We start from the raw sequence: 24,614 nt of genomic DNA, 5'->3' as shown, positions 1-24,614 counted from the left end.
CGGCCATTGTCTAGAAGCCTGAGCATGCGCAGATGTCCTTTCTCCAATCCTCGGCCACTGAGGGACGCCCAACTCATCTTTGCAACAGGAGACTCAGGTATGTTCTTTGTTTGATGGAATTCTTTAACTCGGTTGGCTTTGGGGTTCCAAGGCTGGCCATGGGGGTGAACAGTGACCCCGGGGGGGGTGGGTCTCCCCGCCACTTCTTCTGCCAAAGCATCATTTTCCCCGAATGGTTGCCCTTCCTCCCTTGTCCACTAACCGGTTGCTGCATCCGTCACAGCTCACACCTGAGGGATGGGGTAGGAGGCACAGGCGGCCAGTCCGCACATGTTCTTCCCTCGCTCGATGAGGAAGTACCTGGGCAGAGACAGGAAACTGAGGCCTACTGGTGGCTCCCACAGTACAGATATTTCTAGTATGTTCTGCTGCTCCCCAAGGGCTCACCCTGGGTAGTGTGTGCGCTGAAGTTATTCAGGAAACAATAGAGTTGGGACTTCTCACTAGGAAACTGCTGACCTAACTACCCAAATAATTCATCTTTCTATCTCTTTGGCTGGCAATTTAACTGTCATCTTTTATCCACATCCTCCAAAACTGATCTTGGCCCTGGCTAGGCTGGCTCTCATAGAGTTAGTTATTTTTCAAGAATCATTAGTTGTTAATTGAGATAACGATTAAAACTCTCCTTTGAGGATGAGGATGTGAATTTGAGAGAAAAGACACAGAGTCACATCAGGATGGGTCAGGGATTAATGGTACACTTCTCAGCTTGATTTCTCAGAAACGGACCCTCCCGGGGGCTGGCTCAGGCCCCACAGGGACTGGATGTGAACTCTTTTCGTAGAACTGATGACAGAGCTGAATGAGCCAGAAAGTCTCCTGTTCTCAGTGCTGAATCATTAAGACATGAGGCCAGGACAAGAGAGAGGTTGCTAAGAGGAGCCTTTGAGGCTGTGGAAGTGACATTCCAGGATGTCCCCCTCCCCTGGTCTGGGTTAGGGCTCAGCTGACCAGCTTCCTGGAAAGTCCCCTGGGAGCCACATCTCTGAAGCAAGAGTGGTGTCCTCCAGAGCCTCCAGACTTGTAGTTACCTTGCACCCCCATGGAATCAGATTCTTGCTTACCCGTTCATCCCCCAGCTGGAACCCCAAGAGTTTTTCACGATCCAGTAAGGCCTCCCGTTTTCTTCTCCATACCCAACAGCCAGTACTGCATGGTTAACTTTATCTGGAGTTTTATGGCAGGAAGTACTAGGAAACGCAAACAGAGAGGAATTGAAAATTACACTCAACAGTGGTTGTTGTGCTTTAGAGCAGTGCTTCCCCAAGGACAGACTAGGAGGCAGTCGTGTTGGCACGTTAAGGATTGCTTAACCAGAATGTGAGGATTTAGTTCCTTTACCCCAGGGAAGAGAGAAGAACCTCTGTGTAGTCAGTGTTAACCCATCTTTAACCCTGACACTCTCTAAGTCCTCGTTCATAACAGGAAATGTCTAGGATCAGGCTCTGCTTTCTGTAGGCTTCCATGTAGTGTCCACATAATAGCTTTGTTGTGTTGTCATGGCATTTGTTTTTAAGGTAACTTTCCTATTTATGGCAAATATACAGGCTTTCCAGTGATCCAGTTGCCATGAAGAAATGCAAAGGAATTCAAGAGGACAAATCCCAGGGTTATGTACAAATTCAGTGGATGTGGACTGAGTTTGAGCATGTGCTGGGCCTGGGGCAAGGTGCTGGGATGTGGGTGGTAGGCACAGCTCTGCTCTTGCAGAAGCAGATGGGCAAGGAGGCTATTTCTAGACAGGAGACTGAAGCTATGCCACTGGAGAGTTACAGGATGCCTGAGAACTCCAACCCAGTAGGGTCAGGGCAGGCTTCCTTGAGAAGGCAGGGCTACAAGCATGAAACTACACACCTTTTGTTGCATATAAGCAGAGCTGCAGGGTGAGATGGGTGGCTTTTGATGGGTATTGAACTTGGAGAAATGGGAAGAACCAGATAGTGAGAGTCCTTCCAGGTAGGAGGTTAAGACTTTTATCATGAAGGTGATAGGGAGAAAATGGAGTGCTTAAAGGTGGTTGGCAAGACGAGTATTCCAGAATGTGACTCTGGTCTCCAGTGGAATGTGGACCAGAACTGGGAGAGGGTGGTAATGGGAGGGGGCAGAGACAGAAGGGAGATTGAGCAGTGTGAATGGGTAACATCTGTGCGGATTGAGGGCAATGGAGGTTTCCAGAATGGCTCTTCTCTTTCACTTGTGCAAGGATGCTGACCCCACTGTCCAGGGCCTGGGGGAGGAGTAGTGTAGGATTTGAGGTTTCTATAAACATGTGGTTTGAAAGCTCCAGCTGCTCTGTGGCAGAAAGATGGGAAGTCTCTTCCAGTGTGTTTTACTGCCTCTGAAAATCTACTGAGGGTCAGCTATAAATCAGTTCTGACTTGATGGTACTCAACAACAATAACTCAAGCTGAGATGTCAGAGGGGCCTGTGGATCTATAGGGTTAACACTCAGCAGAAACCAGGCTGGCAGATGAGGAATTTCTCAGCAAGCATTTAGCCATGGAGAATGGCTGTGAACGCCTGGGTTGGGGGGTCTATTAGTGAGAAGACTAAAGATAGATGAAGAAAAATCCCTCAAGAGCACCAGCAATTCAAAGGTGGCTTGAAAATGAAGAGACCATGAAGGGGACTCAGGGAAGAAGGCAGGAAGTGGCAAGTGACAAGGAACTTCGTTCTTCTGAAGAACTCTGTGGTGAATCCTTCAGCAGAGGGTTCTGGTATTTTGAGAACAGCTACTTTCTCTTCCCTATTTCATGTCTTCAGATTTTAGGACTTGAGATTTTTTTAATTGGTGGAGTTCTTTTGAGGAAGACAGAGCTCTGAGTTTAAATCCTGGCACTATTCTTGATAAGTGACATGGCTTTGATGTGTCACATCTCTTGTACTTCTCACCTCTTCTGTCAGATGGAGAATGTTGGCTCCTGACCCCAATAGCCTGCACCAGGATTAGCTGAGGGAATGAATATATAAATTCTAGGACATGGTATGAAGGAACAGTGTGAGCAGCAGGCTGGGAAGAATGCAAATCCCACCCCTCTCCCTCCTGGCTCCCAGGGCCTCAGCTCACCTGGAGTAGATGCCCTTTCTGTACATCATGAAGTCCTCTGTCACCTCAAAGGCAAAACTCACAGGGTTGTACAGGGCCACGGCCTCCACCATCGACTGCTCATCATTCTGTGGACAGAGGGACCCATGGGTGGGCATACACAGCCTCTGTCATATTGTCAATCTACTTTCAAAATAAGACTCTCTGCACTAAAGTGGGAACAGAGGCCCAAAACAGTGGAGAAGTCTATCAAACAGAAGGGGCGAGGCAGAAGTTCAGACCAAAGAGCAGCCACTAGGGGGCGAGCTGTTCCCCTTCTGCAGCTGAACCTGGGCCATGTGTCTCTTGGGCTTGAATGGGCCAGACTTCTTGGTTTGTATTTACTTTATCGGGCCCTCCTCCCTAATCAAACTGCTGCCCTGTAACCTCTGTCCCCTGACTGGACTGGTTCTTCTCCCCCACTCCCACCCAACTCTTTGGAAACCCTGTGCCCTAAGGGAAAGGGACTTTGGGGTGCAGTGTTGACTTGCTCATTCAGACACCATCATTCACTAAGGCAACATCCTTGGATCAGAGGTGTGACTCCTCCACTCCTACCTCCATGAGTCCCTGAACTCACAAAACCATTCCATAGAAGAGTTTTTTCCCAGGGGAGAGGTGAGTACAGAATGTAAGATTTCTAAGTACATGAGTGAATAAGATCCAGAGTATTGTAGGAAAAAGAGAAGACCCACAGTTAGGGATTGAATTGTGTTCTCCCCAAAGTATGTGTTGGAATTCTAACCCCTTATACCTGTCGATGTAGCAATGTTTTGACATAGGCTTTGTTGTATCAATTAGATCATACCTGAGTAGGGTGAGTCCTTAATTTAATTGCATGTAAATGATAAAAGGTGCAGATCTCTCTCACACAGCCACACATACCTACACCCCTACAGATGCCAGATGCCAGGTGAGGATCGTACAAACCAAGGAACCAAGGATGCCCAGGGCTACTGCCAACAAGGAAAGAATCACCATGATCACCATGGCCAACACTCTGATTTGGACTCTTAGCCTCTAGAACTTTAAGAAAGAAATTTAAATGTCTCTTCTTTAAAGTTATGCACTAAGGTGTTTGTGTTACAAAAGCATTGGGTCACATACTCTCTGAGCAGCACCTGCCCCTTTCTGCTGAGGAAGGCACACGGGAGGACATCCAGGAGGCTGCGGCTTTGGAACTGGGCCACAGTGATCCAGTAAGAGTGTCTGTATTAGAACCATGGGGAGGGGATGGCTTTCCAGTGCCATGGTGCCCAGGCTGTACTCTAGACCATTAGAATCTACAGCCTGTACCCCAGGCCATCGGGATCTAGAGGGAGGTCCCCGGGCAGCAGTACTATTTAAAGCCTGACTTCAGAACAAGGGGCACTGAGTGAGTCAATGATGTCACTCTCCTGGTTAGAGGATTTGGAGAGCTGAAATGAAGCTGGAGGTTCTGTAAGCTGAGGCCAGGGCTCTGCTAAAGGGACAGCTGGAGGCTGTGGGCACCTAGCCCTCCTCAGTCTCAGTTTCCTGGCGCAGCAGAGAGATCCGCCCCCTGGAAAAGGCAAATAGCTGACATGCAGTGGCTCTCTTCTCTGAGTTCTCAGAAGAGACCATGTGAGACCCACAGGACATGGATCAACTCTGGGACAAGAAAGACCGGCTCACCAGGGAGGTGGGCACTGCTGTGTGGCTGGCACTATTCCCACAGCTGTCCAGGGGTCCTGGCTCAGCCATCAGCCTGGCCAAAGGGTTGAGTGTGAGTGCTGGCCTGCTCTCAAGGGCTCTACTGGGGTCACCCACAAGGTTCTCTTTGGGACCAGATCAAGCCAACCTTTGGTGGATATGTCTCAAAAAAACCTGGTTATTTTATAAAGACAAATGCATGGTAACCAGTAGTCACCTTATTATGGGGTGCAGGTTGCATATTGACCGTCAGTGCCTTGGTTCTGGAATAACAGGATCCCAGTCTAAAGAAATCCCAGCTTTCACTTCCTAGTTCTGTGACCTTAGCCAAGTTACTTAACCACCTACCTGAGCCTTTGTTTCCTTATTATAAAATTAAGGTAATAAGGGCACTTATAGGGTTATTTGGAGTCTAGAGAAGGGAAGGTATGTTCAGTGGTTGACCCAGCACCTGTCAGTATTCTATAAACTTGTTTTTAGGACTCATTGAATCAGTTCCATCTCACCACTGTCCTGCATACAACAGGATGGAGCACTGCCTGGTCCTGCTATTGTTATAACTCATGTTATTACACGAGCTTGGCATGTACGTCAATCAAATAGTAGCTGCTGTTATTATTAATTTACACATAGCCCTGTGGGCACACACAAACTCAGCCTCCTGTGCTCACAGACACACATCACTGCTCTGTGTACTGTGGAGATGTTAATTTCACCATCTACACACACCAAAGCAAGGATGGCGTGGTAACAAGTTTGTGTATCTGGAGGGGCCAGTCCCTGGAAAAGGGTATGATATTTCGTAAAGGAGAGTGTCCGCAAAAGAGAGCGAGCTTTCAGGCGATGCATGGAGCCAGCGGCTGCAATAGTGGGCTGTGGCAGGACTGGGAAGGGTTTTGTTCTTTTGTACATGCGGCTGCTAAAGATGAATCAGAGTCGACTCAATGGCACTTAACAACAATAGTGACAACACGCATCCCCCCACACTTGTTCATGGGAGGCAGGAGGGCTGTTCACAAACGATCCGGCTCTCGGAGACCAGGCAGCTCTGCATCTCCCCGTTCATTTGCAGTTAGAAATGACTCTTGTTAGTTGTTTGCATTTTAACAGCCTGGGTGCTCTTGTCTAGCAGGTGCTGTTGATTCTGACCCATGTTGATCCTATATGTGTGGAGTAGAACAGCTCTCTAGGCTTCTGTAGGCTGTGAGTGTTGGAAGCACGTCACTAGATCTGCCTTCCTGTGTGTGGTGGCCCTGGGTGAGTTCTAACTGCCAACCTTTTGGCTAGTGGCTGAGTGTGTCACCGTTCATGCCAGCCCCTGGATTCCTGCCTAGGTCTTAGAGTCAGGCAGAGGACACATAGCATAGCCCTGGGTGAGTCAGTGGACATGCAGCCTGAACAAGACATGAACCTTGACTGTTTTAAGTCATTCTGATTTGGGTGCTCTATATTACTATAGCATAACCTAGCTTATCCTGATTGCCACGCATACACTTATATATAACCTTATACATACATGGGACAATTATTATTATTTGCATCTCACCTATAAAACAGTGGAAGCACAAAAATGAAGTCTGGCACGGAACAGGACTCAGAACCAGAGCACCTGACTGCCGGTCCTGAGCTCTTCCCTCCCACAGTTCACCTTGCTGTCCTCACGGCGACTGATACTCAGTGATCATCGAAAGCTTTTCATGTGGTGTGCTCCCAGGAAAGGCTGCCTCTGCCTGGCCCACTGGACATCTAACGAGACTGGTCTTCTTATCAGAGCACTTTCTTTGTCACAGAGAAGGATCCGATACTCACCAGTGTGATGTTGGCCACATCCTTGACAAAAGCAATGGCCTTCTGGGGTTGGAACTTGCAGACACCATCCTGTTCGGGGAAAGAGGGCATGGAGTACAGGTGAGGGCTGCATTGCAGGCTTGTGCTTGCAGCCTGCTAACTTACTGAGCAAAGGTGATGTGTCTTAGGTCTGGGCTGCATGATGGGGTCATTTAAGGGAGGTGCCTTTGTCTTCTAGGAGCTCACAGTCTGGTGGCAGGGGATAGGCCTGCTACAGACGTTGACAAGAACAAGCAGAGCACTTGGGGAACCAGAAAGGGGCCTAATCCAGCAGGGCAGCTTGCTGAGAAATGGAAGCTGGGTAAGAGCCTGCTTGGCAGGAAAGGAGGAGAGGGCTATTCATGATAGGGAGCAGGGCTGACAAGGAGCAGAGACAGGGTCACACGGAGGCATGTGAATGCCCTTCTGTGACAAGAGCAGGGAGAAGGCCAAGAATGACGAGAGCTAGGACCCGTGAGAGGCAGGACTTTGTGGTTAGGAACCAACAGATGGCTCAGTGGGAGCATAAAGTTTATGAGGAGAGAGAACAAGGAGATAAGCCTGGAAAGATTGATCTGGGTGGGGCAGGGGGCCTTGAGGGGCAGGCCAGAGTTTGTACTTTATCTTGCAGGCATTGAGTTCAGAACAAGGTAGAGGTGTGGTGAGAGTTGGGTCTGAGAGGTGTGCTGGCAGTCCCTGTGTGAAGGGTGGTCCAAGGGGAGGTAGCCCTCGCCGGTCTAGGGTGAAGGCAGGCAGGGCATGAATGGGGAAAGGGGCACAGGGTGTTGGTAATGGAGTAGACGTGAGATGGTACATGATGGGCAGAAGGTTGACCAAATGAAGGTCTAGGAAAAAGGAGGGGGGGGCAAGAAGATTTGAGGGAGGCTGGTGTTGCTCATACTGAAGAGAAATCAGGAGGAACGTAGGCAGGGGAAAGACTAGATCCTGGACTGTGGACAAATGTGGGACCAGCACTGAGAGGCTGGCCACCACTGTGTCCAGTGAGAAGGGAAGAAGTCAGAGAACGGTGTTCTAGAGCATGGTCACAGGACAAAGAGGACCAGAGGGAACAGAGCAGATCTGAGGGGTAGGAGAGACCTCGAGAAGGGTTCCTCAGGAAGGAGGGATGAACCACAGAAAAGGCAAGGAGAATGATTCTGATACAAAGCCCTTGGATTCAGTGAGAGCAGTGGGCTCAGGCAGTCAGAGGAGGTGTCAGAATGAATGTGGAAAGAAGACAGTTCTGAGTCTTAGCAGAAGGAGTAGCGTTGACGCTCAAGGGAAGGGTCAAGGAGGCCATGGGTAGGTAGAGTGGAGGCGGGGAGCTTTGCAGACCAAGATAGAGCCAGAGCTGCTCAATATTACCCGGCCCTCGTAGGGGTAGGTGTCTTCACCCATGATGCCCTTGTTGTATAGGATGTATTCGAAGGCCTGGCTGGGAAGACCCCTGCAAGAAGCACACACAGATGAGCTCACCTGGCACCAGCCCCGATGAAGGTGGGGAGGTTCTGAGCTTGTTAGATCATTGCTTGGGTACAGCTGGGAGGTCTGGAGTGGGGAGTGGTGGAAGCAGTCTCAGGCTCGGCAATTGCTCGGCTTAGCAAATCTACGTGAGGTGCTCGGAGTCTAAGGACAGGCTCACATATATCTGAGGGGGACAGGGACCTCTGGAAGCTGGGCCCCACTGTCAGGATAACTGGTGTGATGGTCAAGGCACTCTCCTTGCTCTTGGGCACCCAGTTCAGGGCAGGTGATTGGCAAACACTTGTTGCAAGTAAAAATAAAGTATGTTCATTTACATGCCTTTTCAAAGTATTCTCTCCTGGGTTAAAGCTAAGCCCCTTTGAATCTAATTGTGGTGACCCAATTGGTAGCCCTTGGCAACTCTGATGGGACACATGGTCCTGAGTTCCAGTGAGCCTAGGACTTGGAATTACCAGATCCCCCTGGACAGAGAAGCAACCACCTAGATAGATCAGTAGCCCTCTGAACTTGAGCAAATTTTTTTCCGTTATCCGCGTTACTTTTGTTTATCTTGGACTTATTTTTGCTAGAAAGAAAAGGGGAATTACTATGAACAAAGATCAGAGTCTACTCCCCTCTTGAACTGACTGATCACCCTGCAGACTGTGAAGAAGTTACACAAAACCAGAAGTAGCATCTAAAAGAGAAAAAGAAAGAAAAAGAGTGGGGCCCAGAATCTCCTCTTCAGACTCTTGTGATGGGTGATTATGTTTTCTGGTTCTAAGAGAGCAAACAGTGGAGAAAGAAAATTGAAGATGGTTGTGGGTCAGTGGCTGTACCCTCTCTCCTGGGCTCCCACGCCCTCTGCAGAAGGTCCTCCTGTTTGCTGATGTTAAGAACATGAGGTGAGTGTAAGAGGTCTTCTTCCCATGATTTGGCTCCAAGTGGAGAAAACCAGAGCAGTGAATCGGGAGGCCAGGGTGAGGGACGGGCTGCCAGTGGTCAGAGAGGACTGAAGGATGGGCATTTTTCTCCTGGGGTCATGGAAGGCCTGGCTTTACATATATTATCTGCCGGGAAAGCTGACCAATTTCATGGCAGTGCTTCAGAATGCCGTATGTGTGGAGAACAAATAGGGCTAGAGATGCCGGAAATTCCTCACAACTTGTGTTAAGAATAAGCCAGGAAAGCAGGCCCAATAAAGAAATGCATGAATGTCATCACATTTACAGACAGGTTCCCCCACATGGCCTGTCCAGCTGGGGCAGCTAGTACTGTGGAGACCAGGTATCAAGGCCCCGAGCGTCTGTATCCTGCTCATTCTAGGCTTGAAAGACAATGTGTGACTATTCTTCTGACTGCTTACCCAGGGACCTGGGTGGCTGGTGAAGCGGACTGTGTTGTGGAATGAGAGATGGGTGGCACCTCAGAAAGAGGACAGAGTTTGGAACCAGACACCCTGGGCTCACATCCCAGCTCGGCCTGTCTGGGACGCTAGGCGTGCAAGATTACCTCCTCCTCGTAAAGCAGGATAATGTTGCCTGTCAGTGCCCAGTGCACTCTAGATAAATACTAAGTTCCCTCCCTTCCTCGGGAAACCAAGGTTTAACCAGAAATGACCCACTGGAGATGAGAAGGGGATTTGGGGTTCTCTTAGTCAGGGACGTACCCTTGGCAGCCATGGTTGTTGAAGTCCTTGGCGCAGTCCACCAGCTGCTGTTCTGCCTGCAGGGGTGAATGCAAACCCAGTGGTCAGACCATCTCTGCATCTACATGACCCAGTCATAAGCTCCCTGAGGGCGGGGGCTATCACAGAATGCCCTGACGTGCCACATTCAGCTGGTACATGCCATGGTGGTGGTGAGGCCCAGTAATGACCTGGCAGCCAGTAAGTAGGCACTGAGAGGAGTGAGTAGAAATGTACTGGGTGTGAGCTGTACGGGGTCCTGAGGGAGAGGTTTGGCCCAGCCAAGGGCCTTGTTCCATCTCTCCCTCCAGGACCCTCCTTGCCCTTAGGGACATTGCCCTGAACATTCCTTCTTCCCTATGTAACAGTAAATGGCAGGGATGGCACACTTTGTCTGTCTCTCAGTCCTTCACCACTCACACTGGGGAATTGGGTGTGGAAACCTGGACTCCAGCTCTTCTCTCCATGAATAACACTGAGGTAGCTTGGGAAGGGGCCTGGTTCCTACAGGACCATCTTCCAGGCCTGACCCCTCCTTGGTGACAGCCTTGGGATACCCACTGAGGACACCTCATCACCCATGGGTGAGCCTCCGGGCTTTTTCCTCTATAAGCTGTATTTCTTTATGGGAAAGTGTATCTATCGGGACTGTCATCTCAGATGTCACCATAGTAGAGTCACTGGATGTACATGGAACAGCTTTGTCTGCTGCGAAAGCCCCAGAGGACATGGACGGTTCCCCTCCTGGCCACCTGTCATGTCCTGGGACACAGTGGAAGCTCTGTGGGAGGTAAACCAGTGGCCGTTTGCTCACCAAAGAGAGCAGCTTGCCGCCGGCTATGGCGATCGCAGACTCCAGGGCACCTGTGGTGGAGAAAGTCCAGCAACTGCCGCAGGCACCCTAGAAAAGAGGGACGCAAAGAAGTCAGTAACGAGGACTCAGGGGACAGTCTCTGTCTCCTTCCACTGATCCTTCTACAACTCCGGAGGATCCCAGAGACTGCATTTGACCAGGTTGTGCTCCATGCGGGTCCACTGACTCTCAGGTTTGAGAGGAGATGTCCTTCTCCCACATTACAGGGGAGGCAGCTGAGGTGGGCCTGACAAGAGTGACCACAGATGACACTTGTGACTCCCAATCCTGGCCTCCAGCCTCTTCTGTCCTGTGCGAACCTGGATTCCCTACCAACTCCATTCCGTCTTCTCCTCCCCTTCCCTCTACACCCCCTGCCCTTGCTTCTCTACTTCTTGCTTCCCAGCCAAAGGATTCTCCTAAGTTCTCTCTCTAGAATCTTGCCTCTCATTGATCTATCACCATCTCATTTCTACTCATTTTTAACTGTGGAACAAAGAAATCCCTTGAACTCTAGCCTTACCCCTTCCCTCCACTCAGGTCACTAGATCTGACTCCCAGACAGACACTGCTTGGTGCCCGAGACCCTGCTGGTCCTGCCCCGTCAGCCATCTCTGTCTTCCACCACTTCTGCAACATCCTTCATCGTTCCTGCTGCTTTCCAGCCTCCTGACTCCCAGCACCTCCAAGGCAACATGAGGTGAGGAGCTCGATTAGAGTTTAACTGGTCCTAATCACAGCACTTCCATGCACCACCTGCATGGCTGTGACTTCCCTGAAGCCCAGTTTCATAATTTGTAAATATGGAATGACAGCAGAGGCTGCCTCAGAGGGCAGTCAGGAGAGTAAGTTTACACCTGTCAAACAGTTACCTTGTGGGCTCAGGAATGCTACTTGCTATTCTTACATTCTCCCCAGACTTCCAGCCTCAAAAATCACACCTTTTTCTCTCTTTCTTCCCTCACTGGCTCAATCCTGTACGTTCTATCTTTGAAATGTCTCTCAAGGCTCCCCTGTTCCTGTCTGTTTTGGTGCTCCAGATTAGTCTCCTTGGAAAAGTTCTTCATCTGTATTTCTCTTCCTGTTTTCTCTCAGTCCTTCCCTCAGCAGGGAAGGGAAGACCTTGGCCGGGAGTTCTCTGAATAGGTTCACACACAACACTACATGATATCAAAGAAGGCAAAGTGGGGCTGAGCCGTCGGCACAGGACTGCAGGAATCAAAGTCAAGGTCATTACTGTAGAGTTGGGTTCTAATCATAGCTGCCCCTCCAGTAGGTTTTTAGAGGGCTGTAAGTCACATGGGAAGAGATTGCCTGTCTTTCTCCCTTGGTACCCCTGGTGGAATCTATCTGCCAGAGAGACATTGCCTTTGGGTTGGCGGCACAGTGCCCTGCAGACCACACCACCAATGTTCCCTAAGACTGGAGCAGAGACCTGCTCTTTTTAGTTAAAACAAAAACAACCACTTTATTTCTTTTAGGGAAAATGCAAATCAAATATGGTAAAATGCTAGCATTTATTCATCTACAGGGGATCCATGAGCATCTGCATATTATTTCCTGACCCTTTTGGTTTGAGATAGAATGGAGGACAAAGGTTCTAAGCTCCATCAGGGAACCTGGTTTTGAGTTCCTACTTGTTTATCTTGGCTTTTGGCTGAAGCCACCATGTTTCTCACTCAGTTTCCTCCTGTGTGAAGTAACTGCTGATCTAACGTTAAATACTCTGTCATCTGTAACCACAGTGGTCACAGTCAGATAAAACCTACAGAGGAGTTCAGCCAGCTGGTTCACGCGCACTCAGCGCAGGTCCTAAGGAATCCCACTTCCCAGGACCAGTTGACATGAGGACTTGAAAAATTCCTGGCAGGCCTCCCCTTGCTGCTGGCCCAAGAGTGACCAGGTTTAAGTGTCTACACGTCAGGTTTATTATTCTAAGCTGTCATATGATTCTCAGATGGTTCCAAACTGGCGTCTTTCCACCACATCCACTACTAGGAGGGGAAATACATTTTGGCTCCGGGATTTAAAAGTCCAGGAATCTTGGCAGGAACATAGTAAATCCTGTCAGACCTGAAGCCGGGACACATGACTCTTAGTGGGGAAAAAGTTTCTCATGAAGGGTTTCAGTGAAAAGCAAATGTTTCCGGGAGAGAAATGTTGGGTCTGTATTTTCTGGAGCTGAGGAGTTAGCATCTTTCTGAAAGGTCACCAGACCTCAGCAGGAAGAGGGGGACAGCAGAAGCTTTCCTAAAGTTGCTAGAACTCCCGCTCAACTAGCAGCAGCGTCCTCAGTTTTTAGAGTAAGCAAGGATGCACTACCACTCCCCATGCCATGCCCACTGTACCCGGCAAGGGGCGCTCTTCCCCGGAGGACCAGGTGCTCTGCGGAGTGGCTGGCAGAGAAGAGGAGTATTGTTAATGGGGCAGGTGGCCCTGATATCCAGTCTCTGAATGGTGCTGGGAACACAAAGCTTTGGGTGACTGGAGGGCCCACAAAGGGGAAAAGTGAGCTGCTGCTGATGGTGGTGGTAACCTTTAGTCCCATAAAGAAGAGCTTTGAGGAGGAAAGTTGAGTTAGGGATGTTTCAGGTGGTTTTATGTTTTCCTTTCTGATATTTTGTGTTAGGGTGTGGCTATTTTATTTTTTTTTTGGAAAAGGTTGGCGGGATGGACATATATACCTGATTTTTCACTGGTGTGACAAAATTTCCCTTCTTCCGCCAATCTACAAAGGCTGGATAGGGCCCAGTACCGCGGAGGTAGTTACTTTTGGTGGCTGAGCAGTTCTGAAACAATCAAACACATCTTTTCAGGGAAATAAAACAGAACTTTGACTCAAAATTAAACAAGACAAAATTTCATACAATTAATAAGGAATCTACAAGAACAAAAAGGAAATAAATGCTAAACCTCAAGTGAAGAAAAGAAATAGAATCACCGAGAGAATGAGAAAGGCTGCAAGTGTCAGAATCATCTGCCCTCCCATCCTCACCCCACTCTGCTGGTCCCAGACACTGAATGGTCTGCACCCTTGAAAACACCAGTCAGAGAATGTGTTGGCTTCTTGTTGTTGTGTACCATTGAATCAGAACTGATCCATAGCTGACCTTCAAGTAGGTTTTCATAGTCAGTAATCACATGGGAGGCGATTGCCCATCCTCCCACGGAGCAGCTGGTGGAGTTGAACAGAGTACCTTGGCGATTGCAGTGTAGCTTAATACCACCAGGGCTTTTTAGGGTAACTTGTTTTGTACGGTCAAGTCAGAATTGACCCATAGCTCATCATTTGGCGGGTTTTCAGTTAATCGCTTGGAAGGAGACTACCCATCTTTCACCCACAGAGCAGCTGGTGGTTGATTGCAGGGCAGATCCTTACTGCAGGCCACTAGACCGCCCTAGAGTAACTGTTGTAGTTATGTAGCATAGAGTCAAAACGGACCCATAGCTGGCCCTTTAGCAGGTTTTTAGATGCAGCTAATAGCTTGGGAGATTTCTCCCCTTCTCCCGTCGAGTGGCTGGTGGCCTTGAACTGCATGCCTTCAGGATTACAGTGCAGCTCCCTACCCATTAGGCCACTAGAGCTCCCTGAGGTAGGAATAGATTTAGTGTACGGTTTATTCTGAGTCCATCTCTTTTGAGATATAAAAGGTATTAAACACAGGTTACCAGGCAGAGATGAAGGAAGCAGTGCCAAGCCATATGAAGAAGACCCAGGAGTAGAACTAGACAGGGAGAAAATAAGTGTTTCTTTTTGTTAAAGCCATTCACTTGTGACATTTCTGTAATAGCACCAGTAGCTAAATAAGTCCTTGCTGTAACAGAAAAAGCCCTTCTGGGTGGCTTTAACACACAAAATTTTAATTTTCTTGGAGTTTCGGAAGCTAGAAGGCAATTTAGGAGATGGTCCTCTTCCTGCTGGCTCTGGGATAAGGGCCTTGTTTCTTCTGAGTTTGGGCTCCTGGATGACCTCCCTGTTGCTTGGCCTCTGTCCTGCACTCTGCTCACTTTAATGTCTTCTGTATCTCACAAGAAATTGTTGTTGTTATGTACAAATGAGATTGACTCAAGATAATACATCCTACACTAAAGATGCCTTATTAACCTAAGACAATTCTTCCCAAGTGGGATTATTTTCTTAATTAATGATTTTTTTAATGCAACATATATATTTACAGAATATTCTTTCCATTTAATTTCCCCCATTCCTTCATTGTTGCACATTTTCTTCGCTACCCACTCCTTCCCCCTAGTTTATTTTTTCCTTTGTAGAAAAAAAATTCTTTCATTTTTATACAATATCCCCCCTCAAGTCCACAGTCTACTTTAATATGCATTTCTTTTTCTGTAATCTTGTCATGAAGATACCTAATCCTGTTTTTCTTTTAAACAGTTCTCTCCCTCATCTGTTTCAATGCAGTATACATTATTTATCCCCTTTTCTTTGGTTCCCCCCAGTCCCAATGTCAGTCCCGTTTTACTATGCAGTGGCACTATGCAGTATTTGTCCTTTTGTGACTGAGATATTTCATTCAGTATTATAACCACAGGTATAAAAACCCAACTGATTGCCATGGCATTTTGGAACTGGCTCAAAGTTCACCCTCCAGTGTATTTCTAGAGGCTGTAAATCATGTGAGAGGAGACTGCTCATCTTTCTCCTGTGGAGTAGCTGGTGCATTTGTACCACCTGCCTTATGGTTGGTAGTGCAACTCCTTAACCACGAGGCTATGAGAGTTCTGATGTCAAGTGTACTGAGTAGGATTTACAAGACGTATTTTGGGGACAAAATTAAATTAATTGGAACTTCAGATAAACAATTTTTAACTATATATAGATTAATTATACATAAAATGTGTAATATCTATATCTGTCTATCTGTTGTTCATAGTGTTGCTATGAATCATAGTCCATGGGATGGCACCTAACAACAATAACAGCAACTTTTGGGATATAACTAACATTTAAACTGAGTCTGCATTTTATTTGGCGACACGATGATAGAGATCCATGTTGCTGAGGCCATAGGCCTGCAATCTGCGGCTTTTCTGGGAGCTGACTTCTCTGACTCCCCCAAGAATCTAGGGAAGCCACCTAGCTTTGGCTGGAGATGTGACTAAATCTAACTGGAGGCAGAGCAGCTATAAATTTATTCCAAAGGAAAAAGTTCAGATTTGGTAACAATGGACAGCACTTACCTGAGGCTCTGACCAAAGATAGGTCCGTTTTATTTCCTCAAAGGTCATGTCTGAAAATTGATTCAGTGCCACTGAAGAGAACAGAAAAACCCAAACCAAGTTTAGAATGAGTTAGCTTTTAATGCATCACTAATCTTTTGTTCATAGGGTTACTATAAGTCATGCTCGACTAGATGGCAATCATCAACAACAGTAAACAAAAAACAGTGAGCTCCCTTGTCCACCTGCAACTTGGCTCCATTAAATGTTTAAAATAGTTTCATATACCCCCGTTTCCCATTTCTCTTGTCACTGCTGTTGCATTGGTTCCTGAATTTCCAAGGCTGTAAATGGCACAGGAGGAGACCTGTCTTTCTTTCCCAGTGTGACAGTGGATTCAGACTGCTGGAGAAGCACGGTCTTTGGGTTATCAGTGCCTCTCTTGACAGGCTATGCCAGCAGACTTCCAGGTCCCCAGCTGCAGACTCTTTGGGAGCTGGTAGTCCTGACTGGGCATCGGCATCGTCAGGCAAGCTTTTAGATGGACAGGAGGAGTCTGGGCTGCATCCCAGAGATGTGATATAGTTTGCAGTGGGACTTGGGCATTTGTGTCGTCAGAAGTCTGGCTGAGGAGTCAGGTGGACACCACACCGGGACGAGAACATTCCCACTTGATACCACATTCAGTCATCAAAGCAACCCAACAGAGGAGCATGATCACCCCACTTTACAGCTGCGTAAAACTTCAAACATGTTAACTACCTGAAGAGCACACATAGGTGCTCTGCTGACCCAATACTTATTAAGTGCTTAGCTGCTAACTGAAGGGTTGGTGGTTTGAACTCATTGGTGCTCTGTAGGAGAAGGGACCTGGAAATGGGATTCTGTGGTCTTCCCGCTTCTGGCACTAAATCTGAAATATTTCCGAGCTATGCCCGTATTTGTGTGTTTCTAATGAAGGTAGATGCTCGGAGAGGCTGCTCAGGAATGGAGAGATCCAAAGGCAGAGTCAGCATCTCTGTTCAGCCTTGAAACAGTATGAACAGACAGGCAGGCTCATATGGTTCTAGAAGCCTTTCAAACACCAGCAATAATATCAGCATTAACCTACACTGACAACCCTGTGTCACCCCTTGAGCAATAATAACCAGAACTGGAGCTTAGGAGATATGACTTCAGGGCTTGGTGTCAGCCTCCTCCACCCAGAAGACCCATGAATCCATTTCTTTCTAGCTGCTCCCTCCTCCCAGGGTCTCCAGAAGTCTGGAGGGAAAGCCACTGTACTTTTGAAGGTGTGGTTCCTAGCATTGTGGGCATTTATTTTCCTCCAGTTGCTGACGAAGGTTTGCTGCCTTTGGTGATACTCTTCTGAGCTGTATTTCTTCTGGTGCTAAAACAGAACACATCAGCAGTAAGTCACAGAAACAGGATGCAGCTTTATTATATTCACAGGATGTTTTCTAAGAGGAAGGATGGAGGTGGTTAGGTTTTTGTTTTTGGCTTGGGTCAGGCACACCCTAGACCTGAAAGTGACATCCTTGCTCTTTAACACTTTAAAGAGGTCTCTAGCACCAGATTAAATTTTTTTTTTATATTGCCTTTCCTTTTACTCAATTTTTGTTCCCCTCTCTCACTCTTCTCACCTCTCTTTACCCTCCAAGATTGATTCTTTCTGTGTGGAAACCTTTTTTAGCTTTCTCTATTAGTGGTCTTATAGCATAATTGTCCTTTTGGGATTAATGTATGTCATTCATCATAAAACATTCTACTTTCACTCCTGTTGTGTAGAGTTTCACAAATTCTTGATCTTAGTGATGCATAATGTTCCATTATGTGAACGGACCGCAGATTTTGCTGTAAGTCTCGGGCTGTGTCTGTGTTACCCACTGGAACAAGGTCTGGGGTCTCTCCTTGACAAGGACAAATAAGCCCTTGCCACCGGGAGGTCCTGTCAGTATTGGAAGTCAAATGACTGTCTTAGGGGTTTGGGCAAAGAGACTTGTTAAGTGCCTCGCCCCTGGGCCAAGTTTATGTAAAAAAAAAATCTCTATTTTCAAAAGTACAATTGCTAAATATAAACCAACTGATTTTGCAGTCAGTGTACAATGTGATTTGAAAACAAAATAAGGAAATGAATTCCAAGGCTTGAAAAGCTGCTGGCCAATTCTCCTGCACTGTCATTGAGGATTACCACTTGGGAGGAGCTGATTGTAGCTTTCTGTGTTTGACAGATTCTCAGTGCCAGAAGACCCTGAGAGGAGTGAGGTGGGGAAAGCTCAAATCTGATACCATTTGCTTTGATAACAGGAAACTTGTGAAATGTGAAAGTTCAAAAAGAAGAAGTTGGAACTGACCTGCAACATCCATGACTTAAAATGAAACTTCTCTGCAAAAAGAAAAAAAATATCAGTTTGTGTGCCTCTTAGTAATAGTACAGATAAGTAAGGTACTTTAGAACCTGATTTGCATTTTGAGTAACCAAAATAAACTTAGAACACCAAAAGTGGTGCTATTTAAGAAGAATTCACACTTTTAAATTTAAACCCCAAATTAATTTTGATAAGCCATACACCATTTGGTGGCACAAATGGTAAATGTACTGGATTGCTAACCTAAAGGTTGGTGGTTCAAGTCTGCACAGAGGTACCTTGGAAGAAAGACCTGGTGATCTATAAAATTGAGTCCCTGAAAAGCCTATGGTAAAGCCCCTGAGGGGTACAGACAGTCTGTGATTGCCTGGGAACACAGAGGTTATTGGTTCAAACATACACAGTGTTATATAAGAAGAACTAGACTGGTTTTTGTTGAGATTACAGCTACCTCTACTCCATACTTAATGGAGTCTGTCAAATGAATAAAAAAAAAGCTGACAAGTGAAAGTATTGTGGAGTGCAGTTCTGCCCTGTCTCACGTGAAGGAACTATGAGTCAGGATCAACTCATACAACCATGCTTTAAAAAAGTATAAACCTTTAGCTTATAAGTCAGAACATCAGGACAGCAGTTATCCTTACTGGGGGCAAAGAGGTGGCTTCTGAAATGTTGGCAATGTTAATTTCTTTATCTGGGTGCTGGTTACTGGAGTATGAAAGTAACAGATAGTGAACATTCATTGACATGCATGTTCATGCATTTGACTTTTACATGTTGTGTATACATTTTTCTGTATGCTGTTATATTTCAGTGCTGCTGCTTTTGTTGATTGCTGTTGAGTAGAGCACGACTCATAGCGACCCTATGAACAAAAGACCTGAAGTCTTTCTATAACTATCGTTGTTTCTCAAAATGTATAGTTTCCAGAGGCCTGTTGTTTAGGAAGTAGACACCATTCTTCCTTTCAAACCGGTCTCAAACTGGGAGCTCCACCAAACACTGTCCACCATGGGTAACTGTTTTGTCATTTGACACCCCAGTGGCACAAGGTTCAGCATCACAGCAACCCCAGGTTACCTGAGTACAGCAAATGGACAGAAGAGTCCTGTACCACTTAGAAGAATGTTCCTCCAAAATATAGTAACAACAGATTTTTTTTAAATACAGAGGCTCTTCAAAAAGTCTTGTTCACTCTAAACAAGAGGCTTAAAAAATAAGTTTTAATAAAAAAATCTGTAGAGCCTAGGACTAAGCCAACTTTAGGGAGCTCTGGTAGCTTAGTGGTAAGGAATTGTGCTGCTAACCTGAAGGCATGTGGTTTCAGTCTAGCAGCTGCTCTGTGTGAGAAAGATGGGCAATCTCATGTGATTTACTGCCCCTGAAAACCCGCTGGAGAGTCAGTTATGAGTTGGTTCCGACTTGATGGTATATAACAACAACAACAACAACAAAGCCATTTTTTTAACTATCTTAAAGGAACAGCTAGTGAATATTTCAGGCTTTCTAGTCCCTTTGGTCTCTGCCTTGTAGTTCAGAAGCAGCCATAGAAAACAAATAGGCCTGGCTGTGTCTGATATAGTGAGTTAGGTGCTAACCCAAAGGTGAGAAGTTTGAATCCAGCAACCACTCAGAGGGAGAAAGATGAAGTCTGCTCCCGTGATATTTTGTTTCCATAAGCTGTAGATGACTTGAAGGCAATGGGGTTAATTTGGGTTTTTGGCATTGGAAGTCCCTGCACATTTTAAGCCATCTAAAATTTTCATTTTAATTGTATGTCAATGATGTGCTCAAGAATTTTGTAAATATTGACAAGATATAATGACAATGTTGTTATGTACTGTCAAGTTGGAACAGACTCATAGCAGCCCCTCCAGCAGGTTTTCAGAGGCTGTAAGTCACACAGGAAGAGATTGCCTTTCTGTGGAGCAGGTGGTGAATTTGAACTGTATGCTTTTGGGTTGACAGCTCAACTCCTTACTACTAAGATAAGATAGTTACACCAGTATGTTAAAGCGAACCCACGGACTGTAGAAACGGCAACTGTTTTGTTACCTATATATTTGTTACACACACACACACACACACACACACACACACACACAAACGCTAATGGATTCGGTAACTACTATCAAGAGCATGAATACCTTCTTCATTAAGCTTTGGATATTTTACATAGTCTCTTTTCCTCCCCGAATCCTATCACCACCCTCCACTCACAGAATTTTGTCCTAAGGGAGCATTTTCTATACTTCATATTCTGACATATTGTTTCTACAACAGCAACAAAACATACAACTTGGAGTTATTTTTATTTCTCGTGCCCTCTGAGTCTGGATGGAAGGCCTGGTGGCGTCTTCTGTTGCCAGCTCAAAGGCCATACCTCTCTAGTAGTTCAAATTCACCAGTGGCTCTGCTGGACACCGAAGAGCCATATCTTACCACTGCGATTGACAGCACTGGAAACCTGTGAAGGGGCTCCATAAGGTCAGAACCAACTTGACAGCAGTGAGTCGAGAAGAGATATACTATGAAAGGGACCCTAGTGGTACAGTGGTTAAGGACATAAGGGTCAACTATAAAAGTAAGGGGTTCAAACCCACCAGCTGTTCTGCAGGAAGGTGTGACAGTCTGCCTCAGTAGAGATCAGAGCCTTGAAAACCCCAGGACACAGCTCTGCTGTGTTCTGTGGGGTCACTACAACTTAGTATCACCTGAGTAGCAACATATTTTTGTTTTTCCCTCTAAAATATATATTATGAAAAATAATTAGTAGGCATAAAAAGTGAAATTGTACTGGAACTGCACCTTTTAATGAGATACACATGTTCATGGGAGGATATTACCTATTGCACTCATTTTTGTTCTGGCTTTATTTAACAGATCCATGGGCTGAGAAATCCTGCTCAAGTGAATAGTTCAGTTTGTTGAATTCCTTCTGATGCCCAAGATCAGATGGCCTTCTGTCATGTGATCTCTTTAGACCTCATCAGCTGATACTTCCACAAGGTTCTGTATCTTTTCATTTCAGTTTCAAGAAAGAATTGGAAATACCCAACTTGAGGAAAGATTTGTTACCAGTTGCCCTTTCCCCCTGACGTCAGGCCACGTAGGTGAAGACTGAGGATGACTAAAAGGACATGGCCTGCAGGAGAATATATGGAAGCAAAGGTCTGGAAACAGATTCCCTTCACACCATCCGTGCTCCTACCCAGTTTGGATGCCTGCCTCCAGGAAGTGGATGTCAACACTCCAGTTTGAAGACCACTGTGTGAAGAATCTCTGAGTAGTGCAAGAGGTTACATTCTCACTACTAACTGAAAGGTTGGCAGTTCAAATCTACTTATGGGCACTACAAGAGTTAAAGCCTGGTGATCTGTTTCTGAAAGGTCAAAACCAAATTCACTGCCATTAAGTTCAACCCGACTCACAGTGACCCTCCATTGGGTTTCCCAGGCTGTAAACCTTTACAGGAATAGACTTGTCTGTCTTTCCCCCAAGATGCTGCTGGTGGCCTCGAACCTTTAGGTTAACTCCCTGACATGCATGCACTACGCCACCATGGGCCCTCTGAAAGGTCACAGCCTTGAAAGCCCTGTGAGGTGCAGTTCTTCTCTGCAGATGAGTGTATCAGCACCTTCATGGCATTTAGAACTCTCAGGGACATGCTCCAGACACTCATGTCAACTACAGTGTTGTTCCCTGGGAAATATGCAGATACAGAAAAACCTGTGAAAGCTGACCTTGTGAAAGGTGGAACCTATCAGAGAAGGAAAACAAAAATATTTTTTCCTCCAATGAAGGAGTGGCCTCCACCTCCTAAACAACACGCCTCTGGAAACCCTGTGAACTGTGATAAATGTTGATAGTTGTAGAGGGGCTCCAAGCCTTTTGTTCATAGCGTTGCTATGACTTGTGTTCTACTCAAAGGCAATCAACAACAACAACAACAATAACAACAACAACAACAGTGAAAGAAAAGTGGTATCCCTGTCAGTGGCATAGAGCTGAGAGACCCTCAAGTGAAAAACACTACAGTCCTGCAGAGTTCAGCTCTCACGGGGACCATGGAATACCAATATGGTATTTGTAGGCTTTAAGGAGATTCTAGTCTTGGGTAAAGGCCCTGTTAGAGATGACTGTTTCCAAGGAAGGGATTGAGGCTTGGGGCAAGAGGGAGGAGCATTTACTTCTGGGTGCTTTCAAAAGCAATATGAAGGTGTGGCAACTCTGGACTTGTATTTGCAGAAAGCTAGTGGAAGCAAAGCAATCAACTCCCCACAGGGAGAACACTGCAGAGTGATGAGGCCCATAGGATGGGCTGACAAAACATCAGCATCCCATACCCAAACTCAAACAGACCTGTTTTAGCTCAGTTGTCACTTTTTGAAGAATAGCACACTTAAGTGTATAAAGCAGTAGAACCCTACAGTGTATTCTGCTAGGGCTGTATCTCTGTGCACATCCTGAACAAGGCAGGTGCTCAGGGAAACTTGTGCTCAGGAACAATCTCTACATTGGGGCCCCTCTCCCCAGTTTCAAGGTGAGGACACCCTGATTGCAGTGCTGCTTTAACAGAAATGCCTTAACCCCTCTGGTCTGGCTGCTTCATCAGTCAGGTGCTTTCTGTACTTGTGGAGCCTAAGAACGTCATTCTGGGCCTAGTCTGGCGGCTCCTTGAACTTGTGCCCAGGTCAAGTGCTTCCCTCTGCTGCCTGCTCGCTATGCCTGTGGAATAGGGGCCAACAGACTGTATCTTTCTTGCTAAGAATGTCCGTTGTACTTTTAAATAATTGTAGAGGTAATTCCCCAAAAGGAAGCTAGAATGTCTGTGATGTATGAAAAATGAAATGAAATTCAAATTTCAGCATCTCCTTAAAGGTTTGAGAGTGTGCACCCACACATTCATTTGCATGCAGTGATAGAGTTGAGTGGTCGTCACAGACTGTAGGGACCACATTGTCTAAAATACTCACTGGCTGGCCTTTTATAGAAAAAGACTGACAACTGTTAACTCTAGAGTCAGGACAGATTTTCAGCTTAAACCATTCTCAATACCAGCAACGTGGTCTCAGCAAAGCAGAGCTCTTGTCTGAGTGTAACTGGGCTTTCCTTTGCTGGGACACTAACCCAAAGGATGGTGGTTTGAACTCACAGAGGCGTCCCGTGGTCTGTTTAGGAAAGGCTGTATATACCCATGAAAACCCTGTGGTTCTACTCTCATACACTTGGTGTTGATATGAACTGGAATGGACAGGGCAGCAACAGGTACATCTGAACTGGAGTGGGAGTCCTTTTCAATTTCAAGGCTTGGTTGAAAAGGCAAAATTCACTGGCCTTTGTCTCAGTTCCTGGCTCTTTTTTCTTATCTATTGTCTCTGTCCCTAGGGTGAGGCAGGGAGCTGGGCCTTGAAGGAGGGAGGCTAGGAAAGCAGGTATTTTGCCTTCAGCTCCGGAAGGGTGGAGCGCATGTTGCCCAGAGGCAGAGGAGACTGCCAGGGCAGGGCTGGGGCTGGAAGGGGATCTGTGGAAGCTTGATGTGACCCAGGGGTCCTTTGGAGCACCTCAGCTATAGGGACTGTTGGTCTGTGTGCATCCCTGGCCACCAAGAGTCCTGTCTTCCAAAAGCACGTGGAACCCATGGGCTTTCAAGGGACCTATGGAGATCCCCTATGTGCCAAGTCCCTATAGATGTTGAGAGAAAGCTGGAAAGTCCCTGCCTGCCTTTGATTGGACAGATCTACGTCTCAAGTTGGGAGGAGGAGGGCAGAAAAGGTGCGGGCATCTTTGCTATTCTAGGCTCTGGAGCCACCAGGGTAAGTAGGGCCCGTGGTGCCCAGCACACCACCTCCTCTGGCTCTGCAAAACGTCTGGCATTCAGTTTCTGGGCTGGAGACCCCGCCCTCATCCTAATCTGCAGAACCCTGGATTTTAGATTGGAAAACACTCGGACCCCGCCCCCCTATTACAGCCCCGCGCAGTTCCTCCACCTCCCCAAATTCTCTCCAGTGCCCCAGCTCGGACTTGGGGGCCTGTCCTCCCCAGAGCTCTCCCGGGGTTCTGAGCGCCCCTTTTCGTACCGTAGAAGCTCATGGACAGGGTGTCGGCTTCGCAGGCGGGGGGTCCCAGGAGCCAAGCCCCCGCGCAGAGCAGCTGCAGGACGACCCACATGCTGGCAGCGGCAGCACGGCAGGCGCTCTGTCTCCGCTCGGGTGGGGGCGGTGGCCCCAAACGACAGCCCGGAGGCGGGGGGCGGGGCGAGGGGCGGGGCCTGGGCGTTAACTGGTGCCTCCCCCGGCCCGGAACCTCCTGCTGAGCGGCTCAGGGCACAACCTGGAAGGCGCCTCACCTTTCTCCCTCTGCCTCCTCCCAGCTTCTCAAGACCCCATTCTTCCCTTATCACAGCATTCTTTTTTC

The 24,614-nt window shown here is 47.1% G+C and overlaps 1 protein-coding gene across 1 annotated transcript; it reads right to left on the bottom strand.

Moving 5' to 3' along the window:
* Positions 1–284: 284 nt before the first annotated feature.
* On the bottom strand, positions 285–24,368 carry CTSH (cathepsin H). The gene is made up of 12 exons (XM_006888252.1): positions 24,278–24,368; positions 18,183–18,214; positions 17,113–17,218; positions 15,850–15,920; positions 13,335–13,439; positions 10,612–10,698; positions 9,780–9,835; positions 8,012–8,093; positions 6,629–6,697; positions 3,131–3,237; positions 1,128–1,253; positions 285–360 (listed from the first exon to the last, which is right to left on the bottom strand). The coding sequence occupies exons 1-12, from the start codon at positions 24,366–24,368 to the stop codon at positions 285–287; spliced, it is 1,008 nt and encodes a 335-aa protein (XP_006888314.1).
* Between the last annotated feature and the right edge of the window lie 246 nt (positions 24,369–24,614).

The sequence above is a fragment of the Elephantulus edwardii genome, unplaced genomic scaffold (genome assembly GCF_000299155.1).
Source record: "Elephantulus edwardii isolate Elephantulus edwardi_28Jun2011 unplaced genomic scaffold, EleEdw1.0 scaffold00066, whole genome shotgun sequence".
NCBI lineage: Eukaryota > Metazoa > Chordata > Mammalia > Macroscelidea > Macroscelididae > Elephantulus > Elephantulus edwardii.
Note: the sequence above shows the minus strand (reverse complement) of the source record. Positions and strands in the feature narration are given on the sequence as shown.

Excerpts from the sequence above, each read along its gene's own strand:
- CTSH (XM_006888252.1), bottom strand. The coding sequence starts at position 24,368 with ATGTGGGTCGTCCTGCAGCTGCTCTGCGCGGGGGCTTGGCTCCTGGGA. Across the intron at positions 18,215-24,277 it reads CCTGTCCATGAGCTTCTACG|AGAAGTTTCATTTTAAGTCA; the intron begins GTACGAAAAGGG and ends TTCTTTTTGCAG. Across the intron at positions 3,238-6,628 it reads ATGTGGCCAACATCACACTG|AATGATGAGCAGTCGATGGT; the intron begins GTGAGTATCGGA and ends CTCTGTCCACAG.